The following is a 23476-nucleotide window of genomic DNA, read 5'->3' on the forward strand; positions in this document are numbered from 1 at the left end:
TGCCACGTACAAGGCAGTGTGTTATGGCAAGTGGTTCTTCAACACACGCTTTGAGCACAAAGCCTTTCCATGCATCATGCATGGTTTTCAGTTCAGAAAAGGGAATCTTCAGGTGTGAAATCTGCCCACCTTGAGAATCACAGACCCTTCCAAAACCGTAAGCCATGAGTACTACATGGGCTACAGCACTGAAAATAATTATTTCCCAGCTCAGAAGAAACCTATAGAGATGATTTTCAGCCCACTGGGCCTGGAGAACTACATGTAAACATGGTGGTGGTGGGGTGTAAATACTGATTTCCTCAGAGACCTAACATTGGTAAAACCCTTGAGCCCTCACTCTAACCAGTGCAAGCTCAACCACTCCCCACAGATCTGGATTAACTACCTCCTACTGACCAGCACCACGCTCCACAACTCTTTTCTAATTAAAGACCTCAATCTAAAATTGATTCCTCCCTTCTATCAAGAATTTCCTTTCCTCTGAGTTAGCAGGCATGCCAATTACTAGTCTAGAAACGCTCATTATACAGCTTCTAAAATTTCTCATCATATGCAGTCTGGCTACCTTTTATATTCACTTACCACTGAATTTTACAACAAGGAGAGGAAAAAAAAAAGTCAGACTGACTGTAGCTCCTGGAGATCTCATTACAATGTATTTATTCTTTAAATCCAGAGACACTAATATTGTAGATAACTTAAAATCTATTTTGTATCCTGTTGCCAGCAGTAACTGACAAAATTATTTCTAGCTCATATTACTGCAGATGCAGCCAACAGGTAATTCCACACAAATGCCATGGGAATTAGCATCCTGACAAGGTGTTTAACATGGGGGCTCTTTTGTAAGGATTGCAGCTCCTGATTTTGAGTAGCCACAATTCTCTTCCTTATCCTTATTCAGTTACTGGGGGGAAAGCTTTAGCAACAGAGTATAAGCTGCTCCCAACTTCAGTGCCAAGAGGAAAAGATGTAGCATAAGGACTGCAGAATGAATTAGTTACCAGGCAGCGACAGAAAGGGTTGAAAGCTTCTTTGCATTAAAAGCTTTAGACCCCTAACAGTACTAATATTAGTTGTCCTTTCTGCTTCTGCCTTCAGCAGGGAGACTTCTGAGTATGCAGAACAGCTAACTAAAACATTTTTGAAGAGCAAGTGGTTACCGTGATCCACTCCCACCCCCAACCTGAGAATGGGGAAGAACAGCATGTATGAGCAGAGGCACCATTACAAGCCGGTAGTGCACACACTTGGTTCGTTCCCAGTATGTAATCCCTTTAACACTACACCTCTTCAACACTTACTCATCCTTCTTCTGATGGAGATAAAGCAATCCTTCAAGGTCTTGTGTAACTGCAGTTGCCCCGAAGCCCAACAAGAAATTAGGAAAGGACAAAACTAAGTCAGTTTGTATTAAAAAACAAAACACCAAGCCTTCCATTTCCTGTACAGAATGGGCCGCTTTAAAGAGATTTGTATAAACAGCTTTGCATTTTCTTTGAAAGAAAAAAAAAGAATAAAGAATATGTGGGTTATAAAGGGCAAAAAGACTCGATATAAGCTTTCTCCCTTATAGTCTTGGGCAGTGGCTAGCAGCTGGGTTTGCCCATGTGAGTTGGAGATTTGGCCCTCCAATGAGTTCAGCCTCCAGCGGTTCCCAGATGTTGGGTGTCACAAGGGATGCACAGCCTGAACCAGAATCAAAAATTTCCTGCAGCCACCTGTGTGGGAACGTGGATTCCTGCCAGAGTCTAACCAGACTCCTCCTCTCCCAGGAGCCCTGTAAACATCTCCCCAAATTTCCCAGCTACATTATAGCTAAGCAGGGGTGGTGGGAGCCACCACATGAGGAAACACTGCCAAGCCATCAGGAGATTTCTTCCCCACCTTTAGGATTCATCTGCAACTCTAGGACACTTGGGCTCATTGAAGAGGCAGGAACATCTCACCATCTGTGAGCTGTTCAATGGGTCTTTCCATCAGCTGAGAGCTGAAAGGAACCTGTCCTACACTGCTCTGAATGAAAATGAAATGAATCAAAATGCAATGTAGTATATTCTGCCAACCATAACTAACTCCTCCTAGGTTTATACCCAGGAAAGCACCACTCATCTAGCTACTTCTGCCCATCTACTCAAGGCAACGCTATCTTGACTCTCTTAAGCCACGTTCATTGTGGACACCTCCACACTTCCACCTCTATCTCCTGTGCAATCTGAAGGAAAACCTCAGTCTTTAGTGGACAGGTCAGCCATCAGAATGGTCATTACCGGAGTGCAGAAGTAATGACGATAACTCCAAATAGCTAGGTGAGGAGGTTATCTTTCACTGGACACCCCTAACTTGCCTTAAACTGACAGATTTTCATGTATCTTTTCATGCACATTCAGCACCAGAAAGAGGCAAACCGATTTCTTAGTAATCAGTGAAATCATACTGGATGCACAAATTCAGGCTCCCCACAACCATGCTCCTGCAGAGCTGCTCACTGTAGTTCTCATGGCTGAAAGTGGCAATTTGGTATGCTGTGACATGGTACAAGGAGGCCTTGGCATCAGCTTGCAAGGTTTTACTGTCCTTTTGCTAACAGTAAAGCAGAAAACCACAATAACAGGGCCTCTTTATGAGGTCAGCTCACATCAGAGAAGCCTGGTGTGCCATTAAGTAACACCACTCATTTTTTTAATTTACCAAATGGGCTAGAGCACTGCATCAGTATGCAGCATGCTCGGCTGAGCACCCTTCAGACCTTCCTCCAGCTCTGGCTTCCTCAGCTTGCCACTGCTGACTGAGGCCTGAAGGTTTTATGTTGAAGTAAAGGGTAATTTAGTAGTAAACACCACCAGGGTAATATACAATACTGCTACAGTTGGAAAACATTTGAGGTCATCAGACTGTCTGAACATTAGCTGTAAGAGTCAAGCCATGTGACTAGGCTGACTAAAACCCCCTAAAACGTTAGCTTCTGTAGTGACCTGAAACAGTGTACAGGAAGGCTGGTAACACTGGAGACCAAAGCTACCCCCACCCCAGCTCATTTTGCTATTGAGGCAAATCTTTGACTAGAAGACGTAGCTAAGGAATGTAGCCACTGCTTTTCTTGTCTGACTGGTAGACTTGTGCTTGCTCGTCCTGGGTCAATGCAGCCAGACTTACTTTCACAGGCAGGGAGAAAACAACTCGGCTTCCCAAAGCTAGTCATTACAGAAATAGCTTTAGTTGCTAAGAATAGCAGAGAAGTGATGTCAGGAAATAGAAAAGGAGCAGCATCGCACACTGATTTATCAGTGCAACAGCAAAAAATAGCACTCCAAATGTCACTTTGGGAATATTATTAAGAGGTAAGCCTGGATACTCTGCCTCCTGCTGTAAAGCACACTTGCATTTGTAATTAATACCATTAGTGCAAACAGCACTGCTTACCTGAATGAGGAACCATGGGAACAGGCTCAACAGTAACACCGCCACAGCCCGGGACTACTATACTGCCTGCTCATGCAGATCTAACCCACTTCCAGGACTGGGATCACAGGGAAGCATTAAAGCTCCAGACAATAAGCCAAAGCATTTCGCACCCCCCTCCACCCCAAAGGTTAGACAGAACCATGTCAGTCTAGCCATCTTTTAAGCCCAAACAGTTTTCAGTGATGGGGCTTAGATGGCTTTTACACTCCCCTTGCTTTATAGGCACCAAGTGAGAAAGGTAGTTTTACCAGTCCTTCCCCATTTCATATTCCAACAGCAAAGGATCCCTGTACTTGCCAGTTCCAGGAAACTGGTATTATTCTACACAAATGAAGCTTGTAAAGCTGTGCTGTTGCTGAAGCAAAAGCTCTTACAAAATCAAAGAAGTGTATCCTTCTGTAAGGTGCTTGTTTTTACCACACTCGGCCTCCTCCTGAAAGTATACCCTTGCACCAGTTACCCAAAGCTTCTGCTTTTTTATTCACACTCTCATGTCAAGAGGGCTTACAGCCAGTGTCTTTACAAAAAACATTCTAGCTTCTCCTCACACAAGAACTTTGATACTTCCCCTGTCTTCTGACCCAGGAACTCAGAAACTACGTACCCAGGATTAAATCCTACAATGAAATGGCTCCTTGGATGACCTGCAAGCCCCTACACAATCGATAAAAAAACCCACTAGAGTGTTATAAAAAAATCCTTGCATCTTTTGGACTGTTTGCTAGAAAGAAACAACCGATCCTTCCATTATCACCACAGATGCCTCAGCTTACCTCCCATGGTGAATTGGCAAGTGTTTGCGGTGGATCCCATGGCTCCCCTCCACAAAAGCGTTTGGTGGTTTGTGGTACACAGAAGCCAGAGACCCAATATGGCAGATCAACTCATCTAGTAGAGTTGGTTCAATCAGATCGGTCTCTTCAGAAATAAGTGGCTTTTCTGAGAGGACCACTTCTTTGGCAGTCACTGGATCCGTGGAAAGAAGGCGCCAGTAGATGTAGCCACGATCCCGCAGGTCTGGGTTGTCAGAATCCTGAGACAAAGCAATACATCGGTCACAGGTTTGAAGGGGACTAACACCTGTAATCACTTAATTTTTCTAGCAGTGATTCTGCTGGATTAAAAAATCCCAACCATCCAGTAGCGACACAGTCACCAATTTCAGAATGATGTTACAAACTGCTTGTTGTGATGAACATTCCAAAATTAAAAGTGAGAACCAAAGTATTAACGCCTAGTTTCCTGCTCAGCTGGTCAGGGAGGAAAAAGTCCAGGATTTACATCCCACAACTGTCCAAACCCACAGAGCTATCAACCGCTTTCCAAACTCTCCTGCCACTTAACATAACAGTAAGTATTAGGAGAACTCCAAGGGAGTGCAGACAGAAGAAAAGAACGTGGGTTGAAATTACTCTGTCACATACTAAGACTAGACATGCAATACTGCATATTGTAACAGAGTGATCCAAGATTCCTGGAAATGTATGACTTACGCAAGGGCACTGCTGGACAAAAAGACCCTGCAGAGCTACAGGATGGATCTTAATAAGCCGTATTCTTCATACCAAAAGAGATCTTATTTATCCTGCCTTTTAGTTATCTAATGAAGTATGGAAAGATGCTAATGATACACAGTTAGGATACTTCATCGGTTCTCCAGCTGTCAGTAATACCCTTGTTTTACTGCAGATCAGGCAGGGCTTCTGCAAGGGCAGACATGAAAGACCACACGCTCCTATCTACTTGCAGGCACATACAGATTCAAGACTGACTGTTTCTTCTCACAGCCAAATAAACAGACTTGAAACTTTAGTAAATCTACTGGAACAAGAGGCTCAGATCTTCTCTTTCCACATTTCTCCCAATTCTCCACTCCCCAGGGTCTGCATGCACCCCTGTGGTGCATACCAATGAACCCATGCTAGCTTAGTTACCCACCATGCCAGACAGACAACAGCAATGGAGACGTAGAGGCTCTGTGCCATCCGTTAGGTGATGGGCTTGCCAGGGACCTTGTTCCCTGCTACACATCTCTGTCCCTCCCATCCCCAGCTGCTTTATTGCTATTTTTCCAGTGTTGGCTGGATTAAGCTGGCTCCTGCTACAATCACACCTGCAGTTTGCTATGCAGACATACCCTAAGAGACACTCAAAGTGCAACAATACCTGAGCTGGGGAAAGAAACACACGTGCAACTCCTCTCCCACTCAAGTGAAAACCAGTATCTCTACTTAGAAATCAGACCTTGAAGCATAGGCTTTTTAGTGTTTTACAGCCAGTTGTCCTACATTGACTTATTATTCCTATAAAATACAAGAACCCAGACTGAATCAACATTTGTGACAAAAAAAGACACCTATTATATTCCTAGGGTGCCATTAAGTGTTTTGTGACTCAGCATAGTGGGTTTTAACACTTAGTACCTTTCTTCTGTTGGCTTAGGCAAATGATATAGCATGCCTTTGGCCCACTACTCTCTAAGGAAGAGCTCAGAGCCTGCCTAATAGCAGGTTTTGAAGCAACAAAAGCAGGCCACAGATTTCTTGCCGCTGACCAATGCAACACACCCAAAGGGATGAACAGAAGTTTTAAGTACTAATAAGTCCACAGCCATGACTTCTTGCAGCAAAGAGGACCAAAAAGGCCAGCTGATGATTGACTCCAGGTTTTCTGCTCAGAAACAATTGCAGCCCCTTCAGAACAGCTGGGAGACTATTTTCGTCACTTGACACAGCAGGTCTGGAGAGGAGCTGCTCTTTTTGGACTACTCCATCACACATTTACCCCAGTCATTACAGCCAGGGAGCGTAGGAGGATCAGCTGATGTCTTACCCACTCCTGCCACCAGAACATCTCCACTTCTGTCCTCCAGAACTTCTGTCTGCCAGCTCAAGCCCAGCCCAGCCTGCAGTGATCTGAGCTCATAACTCATCACCTCATGCATAATGAATCCAGGATCTTAACCCACTGTTACAGCCTCCAGCAAAGCTGCCACATTGGTTGACAGCATCCAAGTACAAAGGAAAAAAAACCACCAAGCCTCAGTTCTTTCTTTTTCATAGCACTGCTTAAGCTTTGCTGTTCACAGAACAAAGTCTTTGCCAGGCCCTTTCCCTCTGTCATAGCTCCAGATGTTTTAACTGCAAGCCACCATCAAGGAGAAAGCATTTTGGTTTCTTCATAGCTCTACCCTGTCCCTAACTTTTCATTTGGTGGGGGAACGGGGAAGGAATTAGGATGAAGCAAGAGCTAAGAAGGAGAGAGTAGATGCCAGATGGCATGGTAACAGGCACAGAGCAGCCCTTAAATGGAGTCACTTTGGGAGAGAGGGGAACAAGCTTGAATTCTATCTACTGCAAAGCTGATTGGCCTGGCAGATGGGAGACACCACACGGCAGGCCAACACAATGTCTGGAGGGCTCTGGTTCACTGGATATCTTGGCTTACCTGCGTGGCCAGGCTGAGGACCTGCTGAACCAGCTCCTGTGTCTCAGAAGGCTTTTTTAAGAAGAGCTTCACTATAGCAGTCAGTAGGGTGAGCTGCACCTAAGAGAAAGGGACACAGTAGAGATTAGAGAATTCATCCATGCTTTGGCAATGTCTCCCAAGTCTCAACACCCTTTACTGATATGAAACTCAAGTCCTATGCTTTTAACAGCATTACACTATTCTTTGCCAGTGAAACCCACTACAATGAGACTCAGACTCTTGCCTGTTGCAAAACACTTTCGCAGACAAGTCCCTGATCAGCACGCTGAGATTTATACATCTCATCACTATTCTTCTGTATGTTGTGGTCCCTAGTAGGGCTATTCCCCAAGAAGTATGCAACATCTAGAAACCCCTCCTGTTCTGTCTTATCCTTCCAAGAAGAGGAGTTTGGGAGATACAGACAACAGAGTAAGTCTACAGACTCCCAAGAGTTTTATTTTAGCCAAATATTGAAGTTTTTATTGGGAGGTATTTTCTGACCACTGCAATAATATTTACCGTCCGTCCCATACATACACTGCATGAAACACTACAGATAAGATGCACAACACAATTTTACCTGAGTACTTTCATCATGGAAGCCCTCCAAAAAACTCTCCAACAGCTCATCTGCATTGTCAATTCTTTCTGCATATTCGCCCACTATCCAGATCATGGCAGCTCTGGCATCTGGTTCATCCAGGGAATCTAGGTTCTCACACAGAGTGGCAATGATGCTTTCATACCTGATTTGTCAGAGTACAGGTGGATTATTGGGGTGAATTAAACTTGTGTTACTCCACCTCCGCCCACATCGTTCTGCAGAGAATCCTGCACTGAATTACAATGTCTTGCATTTCTACGGAACAAGCAGCATTTTCACTCAACTACAGAAGATATTCCTAGGCTTTTTCTTTTTCCAAGCTGAGCACTAAGATCTCACAGGGTCCTCAAGAGCTTTGCAGTTTCATTAATCAGCAAGACCACCCAGATGTGGAATTCAAGACAAAGCTGCCTCCCTCTGTGTTTTGCTAAAGGGAACATTTGATCCAACAGTTCAAACCATGAGTCTGTATCAGATCCCACAGCCTCGCTGGCATCTTCAGACTGGTAACTCTAAACTGGATATTACACTTCCCCAAAGGCTTTGCTGTAAAACAGACAATATCCCACACTAATTATTTAGCTTCCCCTATTCCCATGCGTGGGTATCCCTGCCGTAAGCAAGCAATCTGTTTTGTAACTGACAGCAGAAATTGCCACAGCAGCCTGCAGATGTCCCATATTACTTTTTAGGTGATCAGGAAGTCTCTGCTGAAAGACATTGCTGCTGTTCTGTAGCTAAGGAGACAAAACCTTATTGCAGAAACAGCTTAAAAGAAGCCCAGTACTGCCCAAGACAGAGAGAACACTCGATTGAGAAAGCCAGCAGTGTTTTGTTCAACATAATCTGACTGGGATCTCAGACCATGAGAGCCACGAACTTTCATGGCCTTGTAGATAAGCCTTCTAGAGGAGACGAGCAAGACCAGAAGCCTGATGCTGTAAACTTGGTCAAATTCTCCTTCTGGCATTCTCTGTAAGAGCTTTACTATCTTTTGATTAAGGCTTATACTCAGCATCAATATGGAGCAGTGGGGAAGGAAAAGCTTTCAATTCAAACTAATAATGTGTCAGGCTGATACCTCATCTAGAGCCAACATCTGAATCCTACCGTACTAGGAGCTAGAATCAGAATGGACATTGCTTTTCAGAAAAATGGCCACCTTTACTTCAGAGCCCTGGTAAGCTATGCTGAGTTTTACATTGCTCTATTCTGATGCTAGCAGACAAAGGCTTCCAAAAACCTTATACGACTTTCACTTACTTGTTGGGGTACTTGCGGAAGATGTCTCTGATGACAACAATGGCCTCCTGGACCACATAGTTGACCTTGGTCTGGATGAGGTCTAGCAGTGTGCTCACGCAGCGCTCCGCAGATTGCTAGAGAGAAGAACAGAACAATACAATTAAAACAAGCTGAAGAAACACTCCTTCCCAGCCCACAGCACATGCTGAGGAATGAGGCATGCATATGAAACAGGCCCAGAGGGGGAAAACAAAAGGACAACAGCTACCAAACTCAGTATGCGTGTCCAGAAAAAAAACTACAGGTGGACAAGTGCTTGTGTACTACAGTGGAGACACCAGCTTACTCCAGCTCCTGCAATAAGTAACGGTTGAAGCAACCGTGCCAGTAGATAGCTGGATTACCACACAAGAGACCTTAAGAACATTGCCTGCATTACTACTTATATCACCCTCTTGCTGGCTAGCAGCTGAAACAGGCCACCGAATGAGCTCTCTTGGACTTGCCCAAGCTGTGGCAACCAGAGCTGGGAGAGTTTTGACAGGGACTGCTGGAAGGTATCTGCGGAAGCCAGAAGGCAGCAGAAAACCGCGCTGTCGATCACGCTGCAAGAACAGCAGCAAAAAGCAGCTCACACCAGCAAGAGGGTCAGTATTTTTGGGGTGAGATTACTAGCAACATGTGAAGATACAGCTATAAATAGAAATCCAGCTGTTGCTAATGCAGCTTTCACATTAAATAGTTCAAAATTCCCAGCCACAGGCGCCATAAGATAACAAGGACTGGACACTGGCATGCTCCAGGAACCAGAACTGGAGTTAGAGGCAAATAATTCAGGGAGGTCTAATCCCAAATAGCACAGTGAGGCAGGACATCACAGGAGCAACCAAATCCACCACTGGAGAGTCTCAAATAAGGACAGCAATTTGGCTATTAGCAGAGCGCATATGAAGCCTCATTACACAGCTGGTGATTAATGTGAGAAGCAGAATGCTCACGGCACTGCCTAGGCAGTCACCATCAGAACATTCATAAAGCATTCAGGATCGAGACAAACATCGTAGGGCACAAACAATAGCAACGTAGGTGGATTTTTCAATTCAAGTGAGCTAACAGTCCCCTTCACTTTCAGAGCACTTGAAGGCTAGGCAGGAGGAGGAGGAATGAAATGGCATTTAAATCACAGGAATCAGTTTTTTGAGAATGGGCAAAAGTCTCAAGGACAAACCTCAAGACTTGTAGAGCTGAATTTGGGACAAGCAGAGACTAAAACCTCTTGGTGATTTCTTGCCCTCGTGACTCTAGCTGTGGTATTTTACAAACACAGCCTACAAGCACAAACAGTGGCAATGCTGGCGAGGGGATCAGCCAAGAGAAGAGACACTATAAACCAGCATTTGCTCCGTCTTTGCAAACTGGCACTAAAGGCCATAAGACTCTCCCCTGAAATTCACACCAAACAGAAAAAGATCCAATACAATTGGTATCAGAGTAAGGAGAGGTATCATATAAAATTATATGATTGCTATCATATATTTTTATGATAACTCTCCCTCCTTAGCATGGCTTTACAGGTACTATGCCACTATGGAGGCAGTGAAATGGCAATCTGACAATGTCCTACTCTGATCTCTTCTCCTGCTCAAGAAGAGATTCGAGGCCTGTGACCTGGAAGACTCTTCCATTTCATGGAGACTGACTGTGGACCTGGCTCACACCAGGAACCCCACTCAAAGTCCTTGCAAGACAGATGCTTCAAAGCTTGCAATTTCATCTCTTACCGGTTTCTCAACAACTTTCACTAGATGTTTTAACAAGTGGCCTTAAGGGGCACTCGGGGTAAATCTGTCGTAACCCAATTCTGCTCTACAGCATCAGTCACTGTTTGCAACAAGCAGTCCAGCCCTATCAGAGCCTACAACTAGCAAAGTTTTAAGAGCTGCAGAATTCAAGGAAAAGCAAATTAAGGTTTATCTTTCTTTTCTTTAGACACTTCAATGCGTGATTTTTCCAGGAAGAGCACAACATCCACTTTGAAATATGCAGTATTGATTTTTAGCCCAAGAGTCCCTTGGAAAGTGAGCAGTCACGTGGGCACATGCACAGTAGAGCAGTCCCTCTAACAAAATTTCCCTGTAACAAAATACATCTCAGCTCACCCCATCCCTTGTAAACACATTGCTATTTGAAGGTGGACATCCCTGGGGACTGCAGTGATCTGCAAACTGATGAAAGAGCGCCCCAACCAGAACAGCTCTCAAGTTGGAGTGAGGAAGGACAACCAACCAACGTCAAAATTGCTTTGCTTTTCTGTAGAAGCCAAATGAAAGCCCGCAAGATTACTGAAGTAGCACGTACCACGCTCACAGTCATAAGCTCGCAGAGGCGATCAGCTCCGGTGCAGGCGTGTCCCGCAGCGGAGCAGCGGATCACAGCGTACAGGGGGGTTTCCTGAGCCAGCTAAACTGCAGGGGAGTGCAGGGGCCCAGCAGCTCTCACAAGGGTGGCTGATGAGGCACAGGTGGGACCAGCAGTAATAGCAGCCACCCCCCACTCCCGCAAAAGGCAGGGAGCAGTAGCGACCAGGGCATGGCATGGCAGCTAGGGCATGGCGTGGCAGTTTGTGCAGGAGGGCACCTCTTAGAAGGAGGGGCATTCCACGGGCTGAGTGGGAGACTTGGAGTACACATAACCCAGCAACGAGGCACCGTTCTGTGACCATCGGCAAAGGCCAAGGGCACTCATCCTACCTGACCCTCAAGGCAGAATGGTGGGCACTCGTCTGAGAGCAAAGGCCGCGGCTCCGGCTGGGGGGTCTGCACCATCTACCCCAGCGGCGGGAGATGCCTCCACCCAGGCAGAGCTGCTGACAGGAGAGGCTGCAGTGCAGACCTCAGGCTGCAGGAAGCATCTAGACCTTTCTCCTGGGGCAGGGACAGGTGGCAGACCTGCCTGCAAAAGGTGTGCCCAGGTAGAGGACCTCCTGCAGCAGGTGGCTGAGCTGCAGGAGGTGGTGAGAAGGCTGTGTAATATCAGGGAGGCGGAGAAGGAGCTAGAGAGCTGGTTCCAAGCACAGTCTGCAGTGGACCCACAGCCAAACAGCCAAAAACTCCCCCACCGGCACACGCAGAAGGGAGCGGGGGTCAATAATGCAGAAGAATGGACAGTTGCAACGGCAAGGACCAGCAGGAGGAAGAGACTTCCCCCGAAGCCTGAGGTGCCCTTGCAGAACCGCTTCACTGCTCTGCAGACTGAAGAGGAAAGACCCGTCACATCAGGAGAGATGCTGGAGCTGAGTAAGGCAGCCCCATCTGCCCCCCGTATAACAACCAGCGCCACTAAGAAAAGGCGACGGGTGACAGTAGTAGGCGACTCTCTTCTGAGAGGTACGGAGGTGCCCATTTGCTGACCGGACACACTCTCTAGAGAAGTGTGCTGCTTACCGGGGGCTCACATTAGGGATGACACCGAGAGGCTACCAAGCCTCGTACAGTCCACTGACTATTATCCGCTGCTGCTGTTTCATGCGGGCACCAGTGGCACAGCCAGGAGCAGTCTGAGGACTATCAAGAAGGACTACAGAGCCCTGGGAGCCCCGGTAAGGGACGGAGCGCAGGTAGTGTTTTCATCAATCCTGCTGGTCAAAGGGAAGGGGTTTGAAAGGGCCAGTCGAATCTGGTGAATCAACAAATGGCTACGGGACTGGTGCCACAGCCAGGGGTTCGGCTACTTAGACCATGGGACTCGCTTTGAGAAACCTGGTCTGCTGGGGGCTGTCGGGGTCCATCTGTCAGAGAAGGGAAAGAGCATCTTTGGTCATAGGCTTGCCAAGCTGGTGAAGAGGGCTTTAAACTAGAGATGCCGGGGGAGGGGAACCTCAATCCATCCCACTCCTACCAGTTTGATGCCAGGGCCAGCAATAGATGCCCAGAGCCTGGAGAAGGAACACAGGTCAGCAGGAAAGCGCCTGAAGAGCAGCACAAAGGAACTCCAGCCAGTGAGACAGCTTCATCAGGGGCCCAACTTAAATGCCTCTATGCAAACGCACATAGCATGGGGAATAAACAAGAGGAGTTAGAGACGTGCGCACACCTGCAGGGCTACGACCTCATTGGCATCACGGAGATGTGGTGGGATGGTGCCTATGACTGGAGTGTTGGGATGGAGGGATACAGGCTCTGTAGGAAGGACAGGCAGGGGAGATGAGGAGGGGGTGTCGCCCTCTATGTCAATGCCCAGCTGGAGTGCGTGGAGCTCTGCCTGGGGATGGGTGAGGAGCCGACCGAGAGCTTGTGGGTCAGGATTAAAGGGAAGGCAGGGACAGGTGACACTACAGTGGGGGTCTGCTACAGGCCACCCTACCAGGAAGACTGAGTGGATGAGGCCCTCTATAGACAGATAGGAGCAGCCTCATGCCCACAAGCCCTGGTCCTCATGGGGGACTTCAACCACCCTGATATCTGTTGGAAGGACAACATGGCAGGGCATAAGCAATCTGGGAGGTTCCTGGAATGTGTCAATAACTTCCTTCTCCAAGCAACAGAGGAGCCAATGAGGAGGTGCTACACTGGACCTTGTTCTCACCAACAAGGAGGGGCTGGTGGAGAATGTGAAGCTCAAGGGCAGCCTTGGCTGCAGCAACCATGAAATGGTGGAGTTCAAGGTCCTTAGGGCACCGAGGAGGGCGCACAGCAAGCTCACTACCCTGGACTTCAGGAGAGCAGACTTTGGCCTCTTCAGGGATCTGCTTGGTAGAGTGCCATGGGACAAAGCCCTGGAGGGAAGAGGGCCCCAAGAAAGCTGGGTAATATTCAAGGATCACCTCCTTCAAGCTCAGGAGCGATGCATCCCAACAAAGAGGAAGTCAGGCAAAAACGCCAGGAGGCCTGCGTGGATGAACAAGGAGCTCCTGGACAAACTCAAACACAAAAAGGAAGCCTCCAGAGGGTGGAAGCAAGGACAGGTAGCCTGGGAGGAATACAGAGAAATTGTCCGAGCAGCCAGGGATCAGGTCAGGAAAGCTAAAGCCCTGATAGAATTAAATCTGGCCGGGGACATCAAGGGCAACAAGAAGAGCTTCTATAGGTACGTTGGGGATAAAAGGAAGACAAGGGAAAATGTGGGCCCTCTCCAGAACAAAATGGGAGACCTGGTTACCCAGGACACGGAGAAGGCGGAGGTACTCAATGACTTTTTTGCCTCGGTCTTCACCGGCAAGTGCTCGAGCCTCACTGCCCAAGCCACAGAAGGCAAAGGCAGGGACTGGGAGAATGAAGAGCCACCCACTGTGGGAGAACATCAGGTTCAAGACCACCTAAGGAACCTGAAGGTGCACAAGTCCATGGGACCTAATGAGATCCATCCGCGGGTCCTGAGGGAACTGGCAGATGAAGTTGCTAAGCCACTATCCATCGTATTTGAGAAGTCGTGGCAGTCTGGTGAAGTTCCCACTGACTGGAAAAGGGGCAAGATAACCCCCATTTTTAAAAAGGGAAAAAAGGAAGACCTGGGGAACTACAAGCCAGTCAGTCTCACCTCTGTGCCTGGGAAGATCATGGAACAGATCCTCCTGGAAGCTGTGCTAAGGCACATGGAGGACAGGGAGGTGAATCGAGACAGCCAGCATGGCTTCACCAAGGGAAAGTCCTGCCTGACCAACCAAGCTGAGTGGTGCGGTCGACACGTCAGAGGGATGGGATGCCATCCAGAGGGACCTGGACAAGCTCGAGAAGTGGGCCTGTGTGAACCTCATGAGGTTTAACAAGGCCAAGCGCAAGGTCCTGCACCTGGGTCAGGGCAACCCCCGGTATCAATACGGGCTGGGGGATGAAGGGATTGAGAGCAGCCCTGCCGAGAAGGACTTGGGGGTACTGGTGGATGAAAAGCTGGACATGAGCCAGCAATGTGCGCTCGCAGCCCAGAAGGCCAATCGTATCCTGGGCTGCATCCAAAGCAGCGTGGCCAGCAGGTCGAGGGAGGGGATTCTGCCCCTCTACCCTGCTTTGGTGAGACCCCACCTGCAGCACTGTGTCCAGCTCTGGAGCCCTCAGCATAAGAAAGACACAGACCTGTTGGAGCGGGTCCAGAAGAGGGCCACGAAAATGATCAGGGGGATGGAACACCTCTGCTATGAAGAAAGGCTGAGAGAGTTGGGGTTGTTCAGCCTAGAGAAGAGGCAGCTTTGGGGAGACCTTATTGCAGCCTTTCAATACTTAAAGGGGGCTTATAAGAAAGATGGAGACAAACTTTTAGCAGGGCCTGCTGCAACAGGATAAGCGGTAATGTTTTTAAACTAAAGGGGGGTAGATTTAGACTAGTTATAAGGAAGAAATTTTTTTACACTGAGAGTGGTGAGACACTGGCACAGGTTGCCCAGGGAGGTGGTGGATGCCCCGTCCCTGGAAACAGTCAAGGTCAGGTTGGACAGGGCTCTGAGCAACCTGATCTAGTTGAAGGTGTCCCTGCTGATTGCAGGGGCGTTGGACTAGATGACCTTTAAAAGGTCCCTTCCAACCCAAACTATTCTATGATTTCTAAGACCTAGGCTACTGGCAGAATCTCCTGGAACCAAAACAAATCCCTCTCTAATACGGCTCCTTCTACTTCTCCTTTGCTCCAGAAGAATCACTATTCTTACTGCATCCACTTCATTTCCTTTTCCCATAGGAGCGGTGCTTTGTTTCCTTACAATCAAAGCATCAGATGACTTCTTCATCTAATGCTGTCAATGGAGCAAACCAATGCACAAGCCAGATACCTTCACCTCATGCTGTCAAGTCTAGCTACACCACACGGTTTGCTGTAGACGTACTCAAGCTAACTCTGAGCCCAGCTAGTCTATCCATGCAAACTGATGTTGTTCTGACATCCCCCAAACCAATATGACTACTTAAACCTGGGCAAAATCCATCAGCCTTGCTATTCAGCATGGGTATTGCTTACATTTCCAAAATGAGCGCTACCTCTGCTGTTAGCACCACGCACTGCTGCGCAGCAAAGGTAATGCCACACTTGCTCTATGGTGCACATCATAGCAGACAAATTTATTTACTGTCTTACTTTTCTAGGAGAGACAATTAGTCAAAAGGTAGGATCCTTGAAGGCAGAGCTGAGGTTCCCCGTGAATACTCATTCATCAACAGCTCCCGCCAGCTGTGCCCTATGTCAAAAAGCAGATTTCTAAGCCTTGGGAACTTGGACACTGATGGCTGAGAGAACGCTCTTCCATTAGTCATAACTCACAGTGCAAACAGCCTCTAGTAAACACAGATGCACTGGGGACAGGGATTAACCCAGAGATGAGGACACTGCAATGAGTTGCTCTATATTTGCCTTCTTTAAATCTGGTTATTGTCAGAGGAGTAAACAGACCTCATCTTTAGCAGCAGTGTCTCCAAAGGAGCGCTGCTAAAAATCAAGGTTAACGCTACTTCTTGAGACACACAATTACACAGTTAGAGGGTCACTGCAAATTTGCTGGGACATTATTATTAGTCCTTTGCATATTGAATATGACTGTCATGGTATTGGGGATGGGAAGAAAGAATGTAGGGAATGAGGGCAGGAAAGGGTAAACACTTCTAAAAACACCTTTATACTGCAGGAATACACCACCTTTCATGTGAAACTAGGACAGACACACAGCCAAATCCTAGCGAGAAAGTTCCTACTGAGAACTAACACAAACTCCCACTCCCCAGCACAAGCACTGCTACAAAAAAGGGCTGCCACCAGCTTCTTTTAACTTCTCTGAAAGCGATGGGCCCTCTTCCATGCTCAAGAGCATTTTCTACTGTCACTGCTGTGGCTCCATTCAGACAGCCTCCTGCCTGCACCCAACATGGAAGGAGCACTCCGGTATTTTGAACTGCAGGCATGAAATAGAGACAGCAATCACCTGCTCTAATGGGCCACACTTAAAAGAAAGCCCATGGCAGTGGTAAGCCTTTAAGAGCTGAAGGAAGGAAGAGAAGGCTGCACGGGCGGTCGATTCTCTCAAGAGGACAGAAGTTGGTGTCCTCTTTACACAGACTTACAGTAGCTTAGCTGAAACAAGGGAAACCTGTGCACTGACACTATACTCAGCCAGGCATGATTAGGTTTTTATTTAAATCTGCTGTCAGGCAATGCTCATGGGAACACACTTTAGCAAAAGCTAAATGAGTTCAGCTGAAATTAGAGCACTTATGTGACATTTTGCACTCGGTTATCAGTTTACTGAAAAGTACCAACACCACAGCATAAGTCTTCTCTCTCTTCACAGGCTTTCTGAGCTCCTGTCAGGCATACCAGATTCATTTACAGGGAAATTGACAGGGACATCGCTAAAAAAAATAAAAATATTCTATTACAAGCATTTTGGTGGATGTTCAGCCAGCAGAGGACATTTCAGACTGTTGTTCTGGATAACTGCAGAGGTTCTTGGGAACTTATTTGCAAAAGCATCTAGGGCTAAAGAGAGCACACTCCAAAGAAGCTACAAGCTATATGGACCTTTAACACTAGATAAGCAGATAGGGTCACTACGTTTGTGCAAATTGCACTTAAGTGCCCCAGGTCTCTGTAATTCTATGCATGTGTTCTATTCAGCTGAAACGGGACACACAAAACAGTTCATAATACTGAGCTCCTCTGCACGATCTCTTCTTCTCCCCCCCCCCCTTCAAAAGGTCAGGCAAAAGCTATTAAAGGAGGTCCCCATGGATAAGTGGTCATTGTTCCACTGAAGCCAGTACAGTAAAATATTCCATCAAGGACGATTTAGCTGCCTTGCTCTGCCTGCAAGCTGAGGTCTGAGAGGACCCTCCTGTGATGTACTCAACTGGAGCTCACAAGCCCTACTGTTCAGCTGGGGCTTTGCCCATGAGCATGACGTATCCAGGTCACTCGATTGCCAACACAGGAGCAAAGAAAATTTGTGTAACGCGGGAACGAGATGGCGAAGCCCATCATTGTTTTTGAAGACAGAGAGCCACAGAAAACCTCACGTTTCAGATACTTGCCTCAACCTTGATGGCACAGCGCCCAATTGCTCGGACAGCCTTGCGCACGAAGTCAACATCCACCTCAGTAGCATATTCCTTGAGCTCTGCCAGGACCTGCAGAGAAAGCACACCAACGTGAGTCCCTGGGGTCACACAGAGCAAACATCCCACTCTGTCAAATGATGCTACTTGAATACCAGAACACAAGCAGGATGTATTCTTCCACAGCTAGCCACACACATTCAAAGCTAACACAGTCAAACTCTGCAAGCAATCTCTATCTCTGAAACTCACTGGCTTGGATTAGGCAGCAAGACTTGGTCTAGGCTGGCCAAAGCCAAAAGATGGCTCGGTCTAGATTATTTTCAAGTTTCGCCAAACAAAAGCTAGGGGCAAAATCAGCCCTGCCAAACTTAAATGTTGCTACTCCTTCTTACACTGAAAATACAGTGAAGTAGGGGTCGCATCCATGCACACAGATTTTATGTACCATTTATTCTACTTATTGTTGTATATTCATTGTATGCAAAGCTCTCAGCAATCACCATTTTTGATCTCTCCTTTTCTGTGCTGAGATGAACCTCTGGATCCCTACTGGATCCCAAAGGAGGATGCAGAGGAGATCTGAGGACACCCTGAAACACCTATACAGAGATTAATAACAGTGTGAAGATATTTCCCCTCTTAAGAACAAGATTTACTATTTTGACTCTTTTTTTTTTGCTAATGGAAACTGAACAAGGGCTTAAACCAGGACCTGCTGGGATCTTACAGGCCACTAACTAAAAAGCTACTTTGTCTTAAACAAATCACGTAGCTTAGAAAAAATGATTTTTAAAAAAGACCCTATGCAATTTATATTCCCTCAAAATCTCACTTGTTTCAGTTTCTCATGTCAAACATGACATCAGGGATTTCATTGTGATGTCACAAATAGATTGCAAGGGAGAGGTGAACAGCACAAAGCAAGACAGTTGTTTGAAAAATCTCTAGTCGATGCCAATTGCTCAGAACAATGACAAGATAAAGAGGCCTTGAAAGGCCAGACTGCAGACAAATAAATCTGCAAGGAGTAGACAGGACATCTGTGTTTTTAAGTTTTATTATTTCCTTGGATGATTTATGTTGCACAGTACTTAGAGCACACTGGTTTAGTAGCTTATGCTTTTCAAATACTGCCCGAGTCCGAGTGCCTCGGATTCAGCTAGTCTGCTGCCTTGGTCTAGGACAAGCATGGAGATGAAGAGTCTCGACAAGCACACAGGGAGGATGCAGGTAGAAACCTGCTCTCCTTGGGTCTCATTTCAGGGCGTATTTCTGATGAAGCTTGTGTTGTTTTTACGAATACCTCTTTAGAACCAGGAAGAGATTAATTCATTAGTCTGCAGATCCCAGTCCCAGACTCTGCCCTCCAGACACCACTGCCTTTCATCCAAACAACCTGCATTATCTAAACATCATGCATTAAAATTGGTATGGAGCCTACCAAGAGTAAATAGAAAATTCTGAATAGATTCTCATGGAAACTGATTTTTAAAATGTTTTGCATGTCCCCAGCACAAAAGGGGCGTGAATTACCTTGCTCTGTTCCAAAAAACATCAGAGAAGAGAGCTGAAGAGAGCTGCTTAAAAATGTCACATTAAATAAAAGTGCTTTGAGACAATTAGGATAGGACAGTAACAGCACTAACCAGAGGCATTAATCATTCTGCATTAGTGTTAGGTCTTGTGGCCAGGGTGCCACTCGAGAACACTTCCTTTAAGAAAGGAATTTGGATTAAAACTACATCAAATCCAAGGAGGATCTACACTGTAAAGCAGTCTCAATTCAGCTTAGCTTCAGCTTTGTGCAACTTCCACTCTGGAAGCAAGTTAAGCAAAGGTTATTTTAGCTCTGAAGAGTGCCTGTGCAAGGGTTTAACAATTTAACTAATACACTTGAAATTCACACTTCAGTAATGTTTGGCCTTTCTGAATGCCTCCATTACAGGCACACCTCTCTCACTTGAAACAAGCCTCTCATTCCAACCTCAGCACTAGCAGTGACTCATTTGACAGGAGACATCAGCTCTCCTCCTGGAATTGTAATCTGTAAAGCAAGAACTACCAAACGGTCACGATGCCAAGACATACCCTGCTATTAACTTTTAAATTATGGAGGAAACTCCACACCTCCCATTAAGTAGCTGCAAAGAGCACTATACCAGGGACAGTGATGCCTAAAAGCCAGGACAACACTAGCAGTAGTTGCATACATCCTCATGCAAGGACCACGAGAGGGTTTTCCATCCCCAAAACACATCAGAAGTTCCTCAGCTGACCTGGGCAATGTTTGCCTGAGAAGCTAGGCGGATCATGATGTCCAGTTTCTCCAGTTTGACATAGATGGGGTCGTTGTACTTCACAAAGAATACCTTGATTTCCTGTTTCAGGATTTCAGGCCTGGAGGGAACATAACATTGTTTCACTCAAGACTGGTAAAAACAATGGGCTCTATCCTAACCAAAGGTATCTTTTGTTTAGAAATCTACCCAAACATTCACTGAGAAACAGAATGGTGTCATTTTGTGTCCAAGACACGCAAACAAACATATGAGAACAACAATTTTAAGAAGGTTAGAAGGCTGGAGAAAAAGATTGTTTAAATACAAAATGCAGAATTCAAGTGTCTCTAACTATGCCTACATCTCTACTTCCTCCATTTGAACTGCTGAGCCAACCACTGCAGACAGTCAGTGGATGTCAGAATAACATCCTCATCTCAGTGCAAAACCCACCTCCAAACTCATTTTCTGCTTTCACTTGCGAGATGCCAGTGTACAGTAACTCTGCCCCGAATACAATCACAAAGTGCTATCCAACCTATCCCACCTTTCCAGCAAGGAACAACAGTATTTAAACATGCGCATGGGAGTAAACTGGTGAAAAAAAAACACCTACTGTATGTCAGCATGTCACCAGCCTGGCTCTTCTACGCTGAAGAGAATAGTATAGGCACATTGCGTTTCTACAGGTCACTATGAACTGTACAGTTACACCCTCCTTCCTACCTGCAATCTGATTTATACTATAAGGAGAGGGCAGCTCTTACTGCTCTTAAAAAGGTGGTGAAGAGCGAGGCGGGTAAAGAGATACTGTATGATACTGGTATCACAAGTATGCTGTAAAGAAAACTAATTCAGGCTACCAGAGTCATGAGACTTTAATCCATCCCTTGAGGGATCTGAACCTGGATTAAATGAAGTTCTGTGCACGTGGAAATATCTGAAGATCTGAGATAACCAGATGCCCTTTGACAACCCAGGAATAACACCCCCCTGAGGCTTTACCTTTTCTGCACAATCAAGTTGATGTTCCTCAGGGCAACATACTGAACTTCGGGCTCTCCAGACAGCAGGGTCACCAGCGGAGGGGCAAGTTTCTTCAGCAGCATGTTGTAATAGTCCGAGTCCTTGGGAAGAAGTTCCAGGAACTTCATCAAGACTTTCACTGCTGACAGCACCACTGCCGAGTTGGCGTGAGACAGCCGAGGGGTCACTCGTTCACAAATACTGAGACAGAGGAGTAAGAAAAGGTTCACAGGCATTTCAGAATGTCAATTTTTTCAGATCTTATCTGAATTTAGGAGACTGTACATGGCCAAAGACAACTTCTTCAGACACTTCTTTGATTTGGTTTTGTTCACAAAGAACAGGCAAAGCCCTACTTTCCTGAACACAGCAGGAAGCAAACAAGAACTTCTCCTCTCACAGCTTCAAGTTTCTCTCCTGCCACAGTTCGCTCAGGAACTCTTCCAGCTCTCAGCGTTACAGTCCCAACGCATGTTCAGTTTTTAGTGCTTCCTGCCTTTGCCTGGTAGTATTCTCTATTTCTGTGATCTCGTCTGTCACTTACAAACACAACTTTAACAAAACAGCTATCAGAAAAACACTTTAGCCCCCATATAATCATTCAGAGGTGATACACACTTCTGGCTTGCTTGGGGTGTTGCTGCCATTTCAACCATTTGTTTCTGCAAAAAAAGGTGTCTGTTACTCTGAAGATATAGGGAAAAAGTGACCTAAATACCCTCCCAAGTCTCAGCTTCACCACTTGCCTCAGTGGATCCTATAATCAACAGCATCCTAAACAACCCATCCCAAGCAGAAAGGAAGTTTGGGTTCATATGGTCTTTCTTACAGCATCTGTCAAGTTTATTCCCACCCCCTCCTGCATATTGCTAACCCAGAACAATCTTATTCCCATCTGTGCCTCAAAGTTTCTTTCCCTGAATGATTTGCTTTCAGCCACCCTGGAAGGGAAGCAGCATGGCTAAGTGAAGAGCAGAGGAGTCAAAGTCGTGGGCAGTCCCCAGCTGCTGCTGCCCAAGGTCACCTGGCTTGCCAAAGCTGCTTCATCTCTCCCTGCCTCAGTTTCTCCATGCACAGGGGTAATGACACCAGCCTTGCTGTGAAGGAGAACCCTATATAAAACTAGGTGCTGCCATTCTCCTATCTGAAATAAGGCAGGCTCTGAGAGTTAAGCTCCACACAAAGGAGTAAACGTAGTTACTGCCCATCCAGTTTTATACACCACCCTTCAGAGGAATTACAGATGAGGAACAGGGACATGTTCACAGTTGTTCAAACTAGCGGTCCCTTTCTGACAAAGCTAGGATAATACTGGCCTAACACCCTGGAGATGTCTGCAGGTTTCTAGCACTCATTAATAGCCGTTCCTGGCACAGAAACAGAGCACAAGGGGGAAGGAGGTAGAAGGGAAAAAAAAAAAAAATCAGCAAGGCTACTGGCAGGCTTTTTTAAAAAAGCGGATTATCTGCTGTGCTTCAAAAAACAGTCAATGAAGAAACCCATCAAATTCGAGAAGGCCTGCCCAGGATTTTGCATGTGGGCTTGTACCCCTTCCTCCCCCTCCACCCCCCACATCATCTACATGAAATATATCAAGTCTGAGAATCCCTCTGTTCCAAGTAATTTTCCTTGCTGGTTCCTTGTTCTCTTGGGTACAGAATTTTACTTTTTGTGATTCTGGACACAGATGAAGAGGAGGCTTGAAGTGCACGAATTAACACCCCACTACCTACACCCTAAGGTCTTTGTATTTAGGTTTAGTCATTGCAGCTAAAGGTAAAAGCACAAGGGTGAATTTGGAGTGATAAGAAAAGTAATTCCCTAGCTTTATTTTCAGTTCTATCATATCACAGACTACTTTTTAGTTGGAAAAAATATTCCAGTCTCAGACCTGCAGTACTTCGGAAGCCCCCAAACCTGTAAGGGCTTCTTGCCTCTCAAAGTAGCAAAAACAGATTTGAAAGCTCTGCTTTAAAACAGAAAATCCTCCAAACAATGCTTCCAGATGGGTCAATCATTGTTATAGGTTTGGTCTTGGGCTGATCCCTTCTCAGTAGTGCCAGTTGCCATAAGAACTAGCCTTTTAAATGGAAAAAAGTTAAAAAAGCTAACAATTAAACAGAGAAAGTGGTTCTGCAAAGGCAAGGGGCAGGCTTCCAGCACCAGACCAAACTACCAAAAGTTGCCTCCCTTTCAAACCTCTTTTACTTCAAGTCTTATTTGTGCTGTTACAGACCTGAACAGAGACACCCCCCCTGTTATTACAAGCCCTTTTCAGAATTGCAACACTGCCAGAAGCCTGCAAGTGCCCCGCTACCAAATAACCTTGAATGGCCGGTGCAAAGAGCAGGAAC

At 46.2% G+C, this 23476-nt stretch overlaps 1 protein-coding gene across 2 annotated transcripts in view; it reads right to left on the reverse strand.

Annotated features, from left to right (window-relative positions):
• Positions 1-23476, reverse strand: part of AP2B1 (adaptor related protein complex 2 subunit beta 1) — an 85530-nt gene that overhangs the window by 39117 nt on the left and 22937 nt on the right. For both annotated transcript variants that reach the window (XM_076354644.1, XM_076354643.1), the window contains exons 7-13: positions 21102-21323; positions 20094-20214; positions 17791-17886; positions 8807-8922; positions 7520-7685; positions 6916-7014; positions 4242-4501 (exon numbers count right to left, since the gene is read on the reverse strand). In XM_076354644.1, coding sequence (XP_076210759.1) covers positions 4242-4501; positions 6916-7014; positions 7520-7685; positions 8807-8922; positions 17791-17886; positions 20094-20214; positions 21102-21323 — 1080 coding nt within the window. The remainder of the gene's footprint in view (positions 1-4241; positions 4502-6915; positions 7015-7519; positions 7686-8806; positions 8923-17790; positions 17887-20093; positions 20215-21101; positions 21324-23476) is intronic.

This window comes from Aptenodytes patagonicus, chromosome 17 (assembly GCF_965638725.1).
Source record: "Aptenodytes patagonicus chromosome 17, bAptPat1.pri.cur, whole genome shotgun sequence".
In the NCBI taxonomy this organism is placed as follows: Eukaryota; Metazoa; Chordata; class Aves; order Sphenisciformes; family Spheniscidae; genus Aptenodytes; species Aptenodytes patagonicus.